Here is a 13,091-nt window from a genome sequence, read left to right on the forward strand (position 1 = left end):
GTTGGGGAAATCCTTACTAATCTAGGAACTGACTGGTTGCATGCACATTTGCTAGGACATTTTGCCATTCAAGCTGTTTTTTTATGTTGTCAGCAGTCTGTTGGCAAGTTAAGGGAGGAGAGTTTGTTGCTCTAGAAATTAAAACAATTTTTTAAAAGTCTCCAAACTATTAGGTTACCAATACTATTTGAAAGCCCATTTTACTCTTCCCAGTTATGTACTGTGTTGGATATGTGAGCTGGCAGATCCTTGGGGCAGGTACATTCTAATCAAAACAAAAGAAAATTATTCTCCAGATCCCAAATATCTATTTTCAGATGGAAAGGCAGTAAGGACAGAGCATTAGCTTCTGATAACTTTATTTGAGAACATTTAACCTCACAGTCTATAATTTCAGTTCTAAATGTGGACCACATGCAGAAGTTTCAGTAAACAAAAGCTATCATGTAAGTATTTCTATAGGTGGGCATTTACTAATCTAGATATTTATGTCCATAAATTTTTCAGTGAGTAGATTCTTTAATTACATGTCAACTATGTATCAGATACTGATTTAGAATCTATGAGTGAAACACAAAGTGAATGTAGTTTTTTAACCAGTGCAGTGGCTAAAAGGGAATGATGCAGGGTCATGGCAGAATTTTCTTTTTCCTGTTAGGATAAGGGAGGCTGAACATGTTTCCTAGATCAAGATGTCTCAGTTTGTAAACAAATAAATAGAAGGGAAGGAAGGGAGGGAGGGAGGAAGGGAGGAAATAACCTAACACACACACAAACATGAAAGATTTGGAGACAGCCCTGACTGGCGTGGCTCAGTGGGTTGAGCATCCTCCTGCTAATCAAAAGGTTGCCAGGATGAGTTTCCAGTCAGGGCACACGCCCGGGTTGCAGGTGGTCCCTGGTTGGGGCATGCTGCGAGAGGCACTTGGTTGATGTTTTTCTCCCTCGCTTCCCCTCTCTCTAAAAATAAATAAATAAAATTAAAAAATAAAAAGAGTTGGAGATAGCGCTAGCCTGTGTGGCTCAATTGGTTGGATGTTGTTCTACAAACCCAGAGTCCCAGGTTGATTCCTGGTCAGGGCACATGCCTGGATTGTGGGTTTGGTCCCCACGTGGGATGTGTGCCAGAGGCAGCTGATCGATATTTCTCTCTCACATTGATGTATCTCTCTCTCTCTTTCTCCCTCCCTTCCCCTCTCTCTAAATCAATAAAAGGAAACATAATAAAAAGGATTTGGAGATGAAAGCAATAGTTCATGTAATGACATTTCAGATAGGTCAGAGGGAGAGGTGAATAACCTCAAATAGGTCCATTCCTTTTAGGAGAGCAGAGGTGGGGATGGGTGGGTATAGGTAAGTTTATAGTGTGAGGATTTGAAACTCAGAGAAAGATCCTAGAATACTTTTGGTTTTTACTTTGAATTAGGAGGTAAAATCTTGCTAAGAAGAGTAAGGGACTTGCTAAGAGAGTTGGGTAAGGGACTTGATGATTTAGAATGGTGGTTTTGGGAACCAAATTGGGAAACAGTGAAAAGATTTGCTGAGCAACCCTGTGGGCCTGGTGGAGGTGGGAAGTGGTACTAGTTTATGTGGTTATATGATCACTTTTTCCCCAGCATTCTTTTGCTTTCTCTGTATTGGGGTGCCAAAGGAAAGTGGTTAGGTTGATCTTGGGGGTTGTCAGAGCAGGTACAGAATTGAGATGATAAAGCAAAATGACAGAAGTGATGGGCCCATAGAATTCAGTCTGGTTAGGAAAAGAAATGAGAAAGGGAAGGGATCTGATATACCAGATGGCAGGAGTTGTTGGGGGAGCTCAGGTCTTAATGATATTAAAGCTTGGGTGTAGTGGCGGTGAGGGGGAGCAAACTCTGGGAGGATCAGAAGTGACATTTGTTGGAATTTAAAGACAGAAACATGGGCCTGAAGATGGTGCAGAAGATCTGTGAGGGTGCTAACTTTGCTGTCTGAGACCTGTGATAGGTGTGGAAAAGTGTGGAAGAATGAGAAATTTCTATGTAATAATTGGTCAAGGAAGTCATTTCCTTGGGAAGATCAGGCTTCTCTGAGGACAAGAGGTGGAGAAAGGATGTTGTGTACAGTGTTCTAGGTGTAGGCGAATTTGTTAATGGTAGAGTAGGGATTTCTGAGAACTTTATGGAAAGGTTTTAGAGGGAGTTAAAATTTGCTTTATAATATTGAGCTTAATTTTTTCCTATCAGACTGCTGTGCTATAGTTCCCTAAACAAGTTAGGGAAATGAAAAATGGATTTTTATTTTCTGAGTGATTCTAAGACCATGATTTATTCTTTCATTTGGTAATCACAGGAAGTGCTTATGCTAGATGATTTTACATAGTTTTTAAATATTCCAGACTTTAGAGAGGCATCCTAAAGGTGAGAGAGAGGAAGATGGTCTTGTTTATCATGATTAAGTTCCCTTTCATTTGATCTTTCTTTAATAGTGAGGCTGTAGTTGTAAGAATTGCACTTTCTTCCTTTTTCCCCACCATGGAGCACACACACCTTGTACCTGCATATCCATATGGTTTAGGTCAGTGCTTTCCAAAGTGGGGTGCATGGGGGTTGGTCATGCAGTCACACTTGTGGTGTGCTTTAGTGTCTTGCAATTTGTTGTCATTGTTCAGTGGACCTATGGTTGTGTCATCCAGTTTTATCTTGAGCAATTAAAAATTGGTAAAGTGGCTTAAAAAGATTTCTTCAAAGAAATAGTGTTTTGTGCAGATAATACTTAAGGTACAAGTCCAACTGAACCAACAAAATAATCACAGAGCTGCACTCCTGTTCTTTATCAGATAGTCACATTATATGCTAAAAGTGACAGTCAACTAATCTGAGCTGGCAAGAAGTTTAGAAGTATTGAGAAAAATATTTAGAATATGGTTCACCTTTACTGGTGTTAACAGTGAGCCTGACCTGAGGATGTAGTGTGTCTTGAGATACTTGGTAATGACAAAATCAATCAGCAAGATACTATAATCTAAGCATCCAGAACATGAAGACAAACTCTGTTTTTCCATTAATATTTAACTCATATGATGCTCAATTCATTATTTTTATAAAATTTACTAAGCATAATGATAAGTGCTTAGAACTCTTTTTAAGTTTTTTTTTTTTTAATCCAATAGTGACAAGACAAAAAGTCACATGCCATTGGGGAAACATGTTCTTGCTGCCCCAGTAAAACTGGCTGAAATAATATGAGGACAAGGTAAAATACATTCTTTGTTAGCAAATATTGTTGAAAGAAGTATGGAAAACATGCTAAAGAGTTAAAGAAAACAGTTAAAAAATAATGCTGCAGGTAGAAAGTATGGTATACTAGTTTGGAAGAAGATATATTTATAGCATGTCTCAGGTTAGGGTATTTGTTAAATTTCTGTTCCTTTAAGAAAGTAGTTACTTCTCTGAGTGCTACTAAAGGAAACATGTATCAGAAAAGATATATTTGCCACAGTTACAACTTCATAGAAAAATGTTTTTTGGAAAAGCTATATAAGAATGACTTACATTTTGGTAAATGTAAAGAAATGGATATAACCTCATACATGAAATGAGTTTATTGCATCATTAATAGGTTAATACAGGAAATCAGAGGAGTTGAAACCAGAATTGCATGAAATAATAATGTAAATAATTTTATAAAAACATGACCTTTAAAATATATTAGTCTTTTTAGTACTTTATAATGAGATGACAGTGATCATGTTTATACATGCAGAGGCTTGCTCATTATCTTTGACATAATATATAAGAGTCCTTGAACTTAAAGATGAATTATCTGTTTTTCTTTTATGAAAATACAGTTGCTCCAATTATCTTAACCTTTTTTTTTTTGGTGCTAAATAGCTATCAGTAGTATGAGACCTAGTAAATATTTTCTAAAAGTTTTGTTGATTTAAGGTAAGGATGACATTTTAACTGATTTCCGAAAGCAACTTTGCTATGGGGATAATATTTTGAAATTAGGTTCTGGGAAATATTTCTACTGTTACTGTTATTTTGTTGCCAAAAACAGTGTGTGTCACCTAGAAAAACTCATACTGACATGTTTAAAATACTTGGAAACAGTTTCTATGGGTTTTAAATGCTTTTTGTAAAAATGTAAAAAAGGTAAACTCTGAAGAGCTTGTAAGCTTATTGATAGCAGGAAAAATAGAAAACTATCATGAATTTTGATGAAAACCTGCATAATTGATAGATGGGATTAGGATAGTATCTTGCTTAGTTCAGCTAAGCCATGATATACTCTCCCATTTTGATCTACGTGCTTTTGTAAGATTTTTTTCCAGCTGCATTAGTCCTTAAAACCAAGTATCAAAATCAACTGGACCTAGAACCAAGTCTTAGAATTGCCAGATCACCAAGATTTAAACTAATAAAGCTTATTCAGTCACCTTATTCTTGTTAAGATATTATTAGTATTTTTAGTAAAAACAAAAAGGGTTTTTTATACTGTTAATAAATAAAGTTGTTTAAAATGCATGTCTTATTTTTCTTAGCCTATTTTTTTAATTTTGTTTGTTTTATAGTGCAAATAATTTAATAGTATATACATATAATTTATGTAAGTAAATAGTCACACATTGGGGCTGTGTACTCAAAGACTTTTCATTAATTGCATGTGCTGTCAAAACATTTGGACATCGCTAGATTAGATCTCGTGATCTAATTTTGTATGATATTTTGTGGTTTATAAAATGCATTTGCTAATGTGTTCTAACTTGAACCTCATCAAGACCCTTTTGATGCAGAGAGGTGTCATGCCCATTTTATGGAGGAGGAACTGAGGGTCAGTGTATTTAAGTGACTTGCCCAGTGTTGCACAGTTAGTAGTGGGGAGGGCTGGGGGGTGTGGGCTGGGATGAGGGAAAAGGCAGAAAACTGTACTTGAGCAACAATTAAAATAAAAAAAAATTATAGCATGGTTTCAGACATCATTTTCTAAGCTATGATCAGTGCTACAACCCAAGAAGAGAGAGATTTACTTGACAAACGGAAATCTGGTCTTAACGGAAGTGTGTTTTACAGCTTCTGGGCTTTTTCATACTCTAAATTCAGTGCACGGCTTGATCTTCTCTCAGCCTCGTGGCAACACATCTGGAAATACTACCTACGCATCACTAAAACTTTCATGGGGATTTTGCATGCTTTGAAATACTGCATATATGATTATAAAATTCTCTTAGATTCAGGGGCATAATAAACTAAGACGTGCTGATGGGTATATTATTGTCTTTGTTAATCTACAGATGAAAGACTTCTTCAGTTCAAATGAATATGGTTCTGACCTCTAATTATTCATCAGTCCAGTGATCTATTGTGCTCGTGGGGAGGAAATCAAAATGGTGCAATTAAAGTTGGAACCAATGTCTGAAATAACTATATTCTTTCCTTTTCATTATTGTTATTATTAAATGGAAAGATCTTCTGAAAGTTTCAGTGTTTCAGATGTTAGAGAATTATTTTGGGCTTATCACAGTTTAAAGCAGTGATCTCCAAACTTTTTGGCATCAGGGACCGGTTTTGTGGAAGGTGGTTTTTCCACAGACCAGGGTAGGGGAAGATGGTTTCAGGATGATTCAAGCACGTTACATTCAAGCTTACCTCCTGCTGTGCGGCCCAGATCCTAACAGGCCAAGACTGGTACTGGTCCAGGGTCGGAGGTTGGGGACCCCTGGTTTAAAGAACCTTAGACTTGGAGTCAAATCACTTGGATCTGGTGTCAGTTATGTTGTTGATTGACAGTGTCACTGTGGGCTGGTCACTTAAGCTTCCCATAGCAAATGTGTGCTTCTTTATATGTAACAGTTGAACACAGTCTACTTACTTGTTGAAATTGAACCTGCTTACTCCTTTGGAAACCTGGGGGTGGGAGCATTGCAGTTAGGGTATGCTCTCCATATGTACTCCTGCTGATTCCTCCAGTGCTCACTTTACCCGTTTTCCCATCTTAGAAGTAAGAATGATGATACTTCCTTTAAATTTACAGAATAGGGTAAAATTTCAACAGATATGAATGTGAAAACACTGGAAATAGAAGTGCCATACATTATAGATGCTGTAGTGTTCTTTACAGTGGGGAGTGTATGACTCCCCATTTTTTAAGAAAATCCTCATCTCTTCCTAGACTCAGGTTTTTGTATGAAATCAGATAATTATGCTTTCCTCATTTGGCATTTTGAAAAACCCTCGTTTGAGGAGTTTCCCAGACTCTTGCATAAACTAAACTTAAGCCATATGCTTAAACTAAATTGTAAGATGACAGATTATAGTGGTTTAGAAGGAGTTGAAGGTGTTAGAGAATTAGTATGTCTCAGGCCTTATGGGGTATTAAAGTTTAAGGAATCTTAGACTTGGAGTCAGACCAGCTGGTATGGTATCAGCTGGGTTCTTCACACTATTTGTCTTTGTTGTTGTGTTCCTGGTCTGTTAATTATGTTCCATTTCATGGAGATTTATGCAAGATTTCTTGGACTAATAAAAGGCATTACATTTCATTCATATAAAACCACTAGCTGTTTTGAGTACTCTCAATTTCTATGGACATTAATTTCTTTAGTTAACACTTTTCATCGTGGAAAATGAAACTGCTATTGTATGACTCTTAATTAAGTGCATGGGGACTGTCCTTTAATTGGTAATTAGCTTTTGGCAGCAGTTGTTTTAGTGTGTGTGCATGCTCACACATGCTTTGGGGTCAGAAGCACTTGAGTTTGAATCCTAGCTTTACCACATACAAGATGTATGACCTTTGGAAAGTTAGTCAAGCCTATTTTCAAACCTCTGTTTTCTTATCTCTGTAAGAGCGTGGTAATATATACCTCATAGGGTAATGAAGATGAAAAGAGAATGTGTGAAGTGTATGGGCATTTAGCATGGTAGTCACTTTTCTCTCTGTGTCAATTTTTAAATTTTATTTTATGTCATGGATAAAAAGTGGAAAACTTTTATAAACTACACATTTACTAATGTGGTAGGTCTGGAGACCATTGGCAAAGAAACAGAGTAAAGAGGGATGTAACATACGTTGTTGTGAGCTCTAATTTCTAATGTTAGTTCATCCATTTCTTAAGTAACAACTGGTATTTCCAGATTGTTAGAATTTGAACATTTAATTTTGCATGGCCCTGGGTATTGACTTTGAATGTGTGGAAGGAGCGGAACCAGGTGAAGGCTGTAAAACAAAGTTTATTATGGTCATCCTGGTCCAACTAATCTTTCAAAGTAAGTCTAAGTAACATATCACTCCTCTTTTACTACATAGAGATGGGGGAAAAAGGCATTTACCTTAACACTTAAATTTTTTCATCTTCCTTTTTTGATGTTTCTCCAGCCGCTGTTCCATCCCTGACCCACCTTTGTCGTTTGGAAATTCGGTCCAGTCTAAAACCAGAACACCTGCGATCTGACAGTTTTATCTGTCAGTTGCCACTTCCCAGAAGCCTACATAATTATTTGCTCTATGCAGAGGTTCTGAGGATGAATGAAGTTCCGGAACTGGCAGTTATTCAAGATGGAGAAAGCACCGAAACTATTTAACATATCTTATGTCTGACTTTGAAAACCACCAAGAGTAAGAGCCACGGAGTACAGAGTTTTCATGATTTTATAGTCACAAAAGATGATTTTTGTTTCAGTGGTCGGTTAGGTTTTTTTGTGGGGGAGACATTAGTTTAATGCAAGTGGGGGCTTCCTGAGCAAAAATACTATAAACCCCGCTACACTACTTTATTACAGTTTTATCACCAGTACATTTTATTTTGTGATATTTATTTACCTAGCCATTCTTTGCCTTATTCTGTTAATGAACTATGATTCTGCTTCTAGTGCTCCACATGGCACATTCCCACTGATGATTCTGTGTTTATCCTATGCTTGGGGCTTAGGATGGACTGCATACAGCCTGACTGGAAGTGGACACAGAGCGGGTCCGTTATTATCATTATTTCATTTGAAGTTGAAGATTTCTTGTGTTCCTAAAAGAATTATTTTATATTTTGTTCTCATTTCTTAATTTAGTCACTTTTATGAATAATTGATATTCATTGGCTTTTCATGGGTAAACTCAGAAGAATTCTTTAAAAAAAAGAATATAGAAAATAAATTGTTTTGTTGTTGTTGTTTTTTTTTCTTTTTCAATTCCTTTATACTCTGTTTGGCTAAAAAAGACTGTTTCTGCAAAGGCAAGAACAGACCTAACCTCAAAGATATTCTCAGTTGAAAAAAAAATTACGTCAGTATTGGGATAAATGAGCATTTTGCCACATTTAGAATACTAATCAGGAGACTGGAAAGGGCAGAAAGGTATGTATTCCTGAGTTACTTAATATCAAATACAAACATTCAGTCTCCATTCAGCCTTCAGATCAGAGGGCAGCTTTGACCCTATGAAACGAAATTGCCAATTCTATTAATATTATAGTGTTTTCTTTTTTATTATCTAGATAGGTTATCAAATAGTCCATGAAATTTAGATGTCAGAGTCCTAGGTTAATGAGACTCTGCCTCATTGATTTTATAATGGCTCAGTCTGAATCTACAGTCAGAGAGGACTAAACACTGGATCAAATGAACTATAGTAATAGGCTCTGGGGACTAACCTTGAAAGAAAAGTTATGAAAGCATTACTGTCATGATAGACACCTAGAGATGGCATCCAAAGGAGGGCAAGTCTTCTGTCCTTTTGGGATCCTGTGGCTTAAAATAGGTGGGGGTGGGTCAGCCAGGTCCATCTCCAGTAGTCTGGCTGTTTGATAAATGCAATGATAATAGCAGACCAAATGATGGAGGCATTGTTAAAAGTCTGACTGAACTCAGTGCTAATTAGAGCTATAGTTGCTGCCTGTAGAGTAGAGATAGAGTTTGAATGTGGGTATACAGGCAGAAATAGGGAGGGTATGGAAAAACAGGTGGAAATGCTGATGCTTAATAAAATTCCAAGAATGTATGTACTATGTAGTATTTTTAAGATGTTTTAAACTTCATTTTTTCAAACCTGAAGTCTGTGATTTTTAGCATAGCCAGTTTTTTGTTAGGGCCCAATATAAATAAACTGTTTACATTTGCATGTGAGTCTCTTCATGTGTTTTTGTTCATGTTCATAAAATAAAAATTCAACTACCCATTACTTATCATTGAGCTCTTATTCTTAAAAATCTGAAGATTGATATTTCAGAGAGATTTAAAAGCCCTTGGTATTAAAACAAATGATTTTACTTAGTATGTATAATGTATTTTTCAGATATTTTATAATAAAACATTTATGAATTTTATGACCTATAGCAAGGAGTCAGTGAGAAAACTTAAAAGTACCTAAAGGTTTGTGAGTTATAGTTTCTGATCAAAATGATACATCTAGTTAGTGTGACCCTTAGGCTCTACCCTACCTGCACAGTGATTCTTTAATGCTGTTTAAAGTTACTTTGAGCCTAATGAAGAATCCCATACAATAGTTCTCTAATAGTGGAACATATTGCCAGAGCTGGACTCAGATCATATTATAATAATAGTTGCCAAGACTTCACCCTTCCTTGATTGGATGTTATCTTTTAAGTATATTTCCTGCTGATCCTCTGTGTTACATTGTAAGCAATCCAGCATTCTTTTCTGTGATCATTTGATGTCAGGATATCTTTCTGTAATCATTTGATATAAAAATGGTAACCTGAACCGTGTCTTTAAATTTTCCTCTTTGCCAACCAGCAAGTGTCTTGATATGCAGCTTTCTGGTGGCCCAACTTTCCCGAGATCAGTTATACTCCTCCTGTGTCCCATGATCACCTATGACTGATAATCCTTGACACACAGCTTGTGTCATATTTATATTGTGTAACCAGTTGATATCTCTAACTTTAAATCTGTTCTTCCCACCTAAGTCCATCTGTAAATCTATGTGAACGTTGTGATGTTTATGGATCTTCAAGTATTGTGTCAAGTCCAGGTTAAAGACATATGAATATTTTTGACTGGTTACTCCCTAAAATTCTTCTATAATTTTGTTGGTTTTTAGAAACTTACAAGTAATAATCCTAATAAGAATGGAAATAACTACATGTGTTCTCTGGACCTGATGGTTCCCTCAGAATGGAATCAATATAGAAAGGAGTTGAAAAATTCATCTAAAAGTTTGCCTTTCACTTTCCCCTAATTATATTTCTTACTTAGTTTTAGGAATATTTGTTCGAAGAGGAACTAACTCTCAGTACAATTAGTGCCAGCAGAAGTCTAATTGGGGAAAGATTTTAAATGGTGAAAATGGTTACAGGGCTAGTGAAGTTGCAGGAATGTGATCATTTTCAGTTTCATGATTATTATTTTTATATCTAACAATATGGGGGGAGCAACCAGTAAAACTATACACTGTCTTATAATTTCATGACTTCATCCTCTATGTATAGCCAATACTCAAATTTTTTAAAAAATATATTTTATTGATTATGCTATTCCAGTTTTCCTGATTTTTTCTCCCTTTGTCTGCCTCCACCCAGTAGCCCTCATTCCCTCAGGCAATGCCCCCACCCTTGTCGCATCCATGGGTCATGCATGTAAGTTGTTTGGCTACTCCCTTTCCTATACTGTACTTTACATCCCCATGGCTATTCTGTAACTTCCTATTTGTACTTCTTAATGCCCTCACCTCTCACCCATTCTTCCACACCCTCCTCCATCTCTTTATTTTTACCCTTTAGCATTTTAATTATGATGTGCCCTGGGGTGGGCCTCTTTGCATCCTACTTGTTTGGGACTCTGTGCTTCCAGGACTTGCTTGTCTATTTCTTTCACTAAATTAGGGAAGTTTTCTTTCATTATTTTTTCAAATAAATTTCCTAATTTCTTGTTCTTTCTCTTCTTCTGGCACCTCTATGAACTGAATGTTGGAATGCTTAAAGTTATTCCACAGGCTGTTTACACTATCCTCACTTTTTTGGATTCTCTTTTCTTCTTGTTGTTCTGATTAGTTGTTTTTAGCTTCCTTATGTTCAAATTATTGATTTGATTCTTGGCTTCATCTACTCTACTATTGTTTCCCTGTAAATTGTTCTTTATTTCAATTGGTGTATCCTTCATTTCTGACTGGATCTTTTTTTATGCTGTTGAGGTCCTCACTAAGTCCCTCGAGCATCCTTATAACCAGTGTTTTGAGCCCTGCATATGATAGATTACTTATCTCCATTTTATTTGCTCATTTTCTGGAATTTTGATCTGTCCTTTCATTTGGGCCATGTTTCTCTGTCTCCTCAATTTGGCAGCCTCACTGTGTTTGTTTCTACATATTAGGTAGAGCTGCTTTGACTCTGTGTGTTGGTAGTGTGGCCTAATGTAGTAGGTGTCCTGTAGGGTCCAGTGGCACAGCCTCCCGTCATCCAAGCCGGGTACTCAAGGTCTACCCTTTGTGTGGGTTGGGTATACCTTCTTGTAGTTGATCCTTGATTGCTGTTGGCAGATCAATGGGAGGGATTTACCTGGGCCAGTTAGCTGCAAGGACTGGCTGTGACAGTTGACCACCAACCTGCGCCCAGCTGTGCAGGGGCTGGGTGTTGGTGATCTGACGTGGTCTCTAGCTGTCCACTCGGTGCACTGGCCCTGGGGTTTTTCAGGTGGTGCAGGCCAGGATCATCCCCTACTTGTGTTTTGGCCTGGGGCCAACCTGCCTGAGTTATAAAGCAATCTGAGATGGCTGCTACTTGTGTTGAGTTGTGGATCTAGGCTGCTAGCTCCAGGCCTGGCCTCAGTGAGGCCAGGTGCTGCTTGTTTGAGAGGATTTAGGAAGTTGTGCAGCAGGAGCCAAGACCAGCCATTCGTATGGAAAAACAGCTTGTGTGGGCCTATAAGTTGGGTGGAGGAGAGTCTCTGGGGATCTCCAAGGTGGGTGAAAGAGTGTTAGCCATGTTGATGGAATCTTAGATATGGCACCAGTCTGCTGGCTCTGTGGGGAGAGGGCAAATCCCTACACCAGACCTTCTAGCCCAGGGTTCCAGGGCCAGGAAGACACATCTTCATAACTTCTGGCCGTAAAAATCAGTGGGAATTGTGGCTGAGTGAGATGGAGGGTGTCTGGAGTCCCAGACAGTTCCTCTTAAAGGGCCTGCATGCACATCAACTTACTCAAGACTCCCTCTGAGCTCCAGCACTGGGGCAGCAGTTTTAAAGGAACCAGGGACATACAGGAAGGTACTGATTTATCTTGCATCAGGGTGAGAGCTGAGGGAGACAGCTTTCTGCCAGACAAAAATGCTGGCAGAAGCCATTGTTCCTTATCTGAGAACCATCTCAACCTCCACAGAGCCAAAAGGCAGGTGCCATATCTGAGTCTCTATCCATGTGGCTCACACACTTGCCCTATCCTGGTGATTCCCTGAAGCCCAGTCCCACCCAACTTGTAGGCCCATCCAAGCCATGTCCAGTTGCTTTTCCATACATCTGGCCTCTCTTGCCTCATGCTTCAGACTTCCCTAAAATCTCAAGCAAGTAGCATCTGGCCTCTGTATACTGCTATTTCTTGCTAAGGAACCCCAGGCCCAGCACTAGTAGCAGCCTGTCTTTGTTCACAGCTTGGCCTCTGTTGGGTACCTCCAAGTCCAGCACAAGTAGCAGCCATCTCTAGATGGTTCTGCAGCTTGTGCCAGGTGAAACCAGGCAGAGGACAGGTGATGGTTGCCTTTGCATTTCCCAGGAGGCTCCAGAACCAGTGCATCTGGTAGTCCATGCTGGATTACAATTCTACCACCTCCACAAGCAGTGTCAATAGTAATCAAGGCTTGTACAAAGCCCACATGGGCACACCTGGAGTGCCCAGCTCAGGTGACAGGGGAGCTTACACCACTGAGCTCTACAGGGCATCTACCAAACAAGGACATTCTTCCAAGTTTGGGAGATGTAGCAGCTCTACCTAATACATAAAAATAATCATAGGAAAGTAGCCAAAATGTGGAGACAAAGGAAAAGGTCCCAAATGAAAACAGAAGTCTCCAGAAAAAATGAAGTGAAATGGAGGCACTTTATAGATACACTGTTCAAAAACAGTGGTTAAAGGAATGCTTATGGAACTTGTTGAGAAGTTCAACAGCA

The 13,091-nt window shown here is 38.3% G+C and overlaps 1 protein-coding gene across 2 annotated transcripts in view; it reads left to right on the forward strand.

Annotated features, from left to right (window-relative positions):
• Positions 1–9,090, forward strand: part of ASB3 (ankyrin repeat and SOCS box containing 3) — an 88,070-nt gene extending 78,980 nt beyond the window's left edge. Inside the window, exons 10-11 of one of the 2 annotated variants that reach the window (XM_045827494.1) lie at positions 3,149–3,231; positions 7,357–7,485. In XM_045827494.1, coding sequence (XP_045683450.1) covers positions 3,149–3,204 — 56 coding nt within the window. In that variant the 3' untranslated portion in view covers positions 3,205–3,231; positions 7,357–7,485. Of the gene's footprint in view, positions 1–3,148; positions 3,232–7,356 lie in introns of both variants that reach the window. The other variant, XM_045827493.1, reaches the window with a different exon arrangement.
• Positions 9,091–13,091: the final 4,001 nt, after the last annotated feature.

The sequence above is a fragment of the Phyllostomus hastatus genome, unplaced genomic scaffold (genome assembly GCF_019186645.2).
Source record: "Phyllostomus hastatus isolate PE091 unplaced genomic scaffold, TTU_PhHast_1.1 phas_scaffold_78, whole genome shotgun sequence".
NCBI lineage: Eukaryota > Metazoa > Chordata > Mammalia > Chiroptera > Phyllostomidae > Phyllostomus > Phyllostomus hastatus.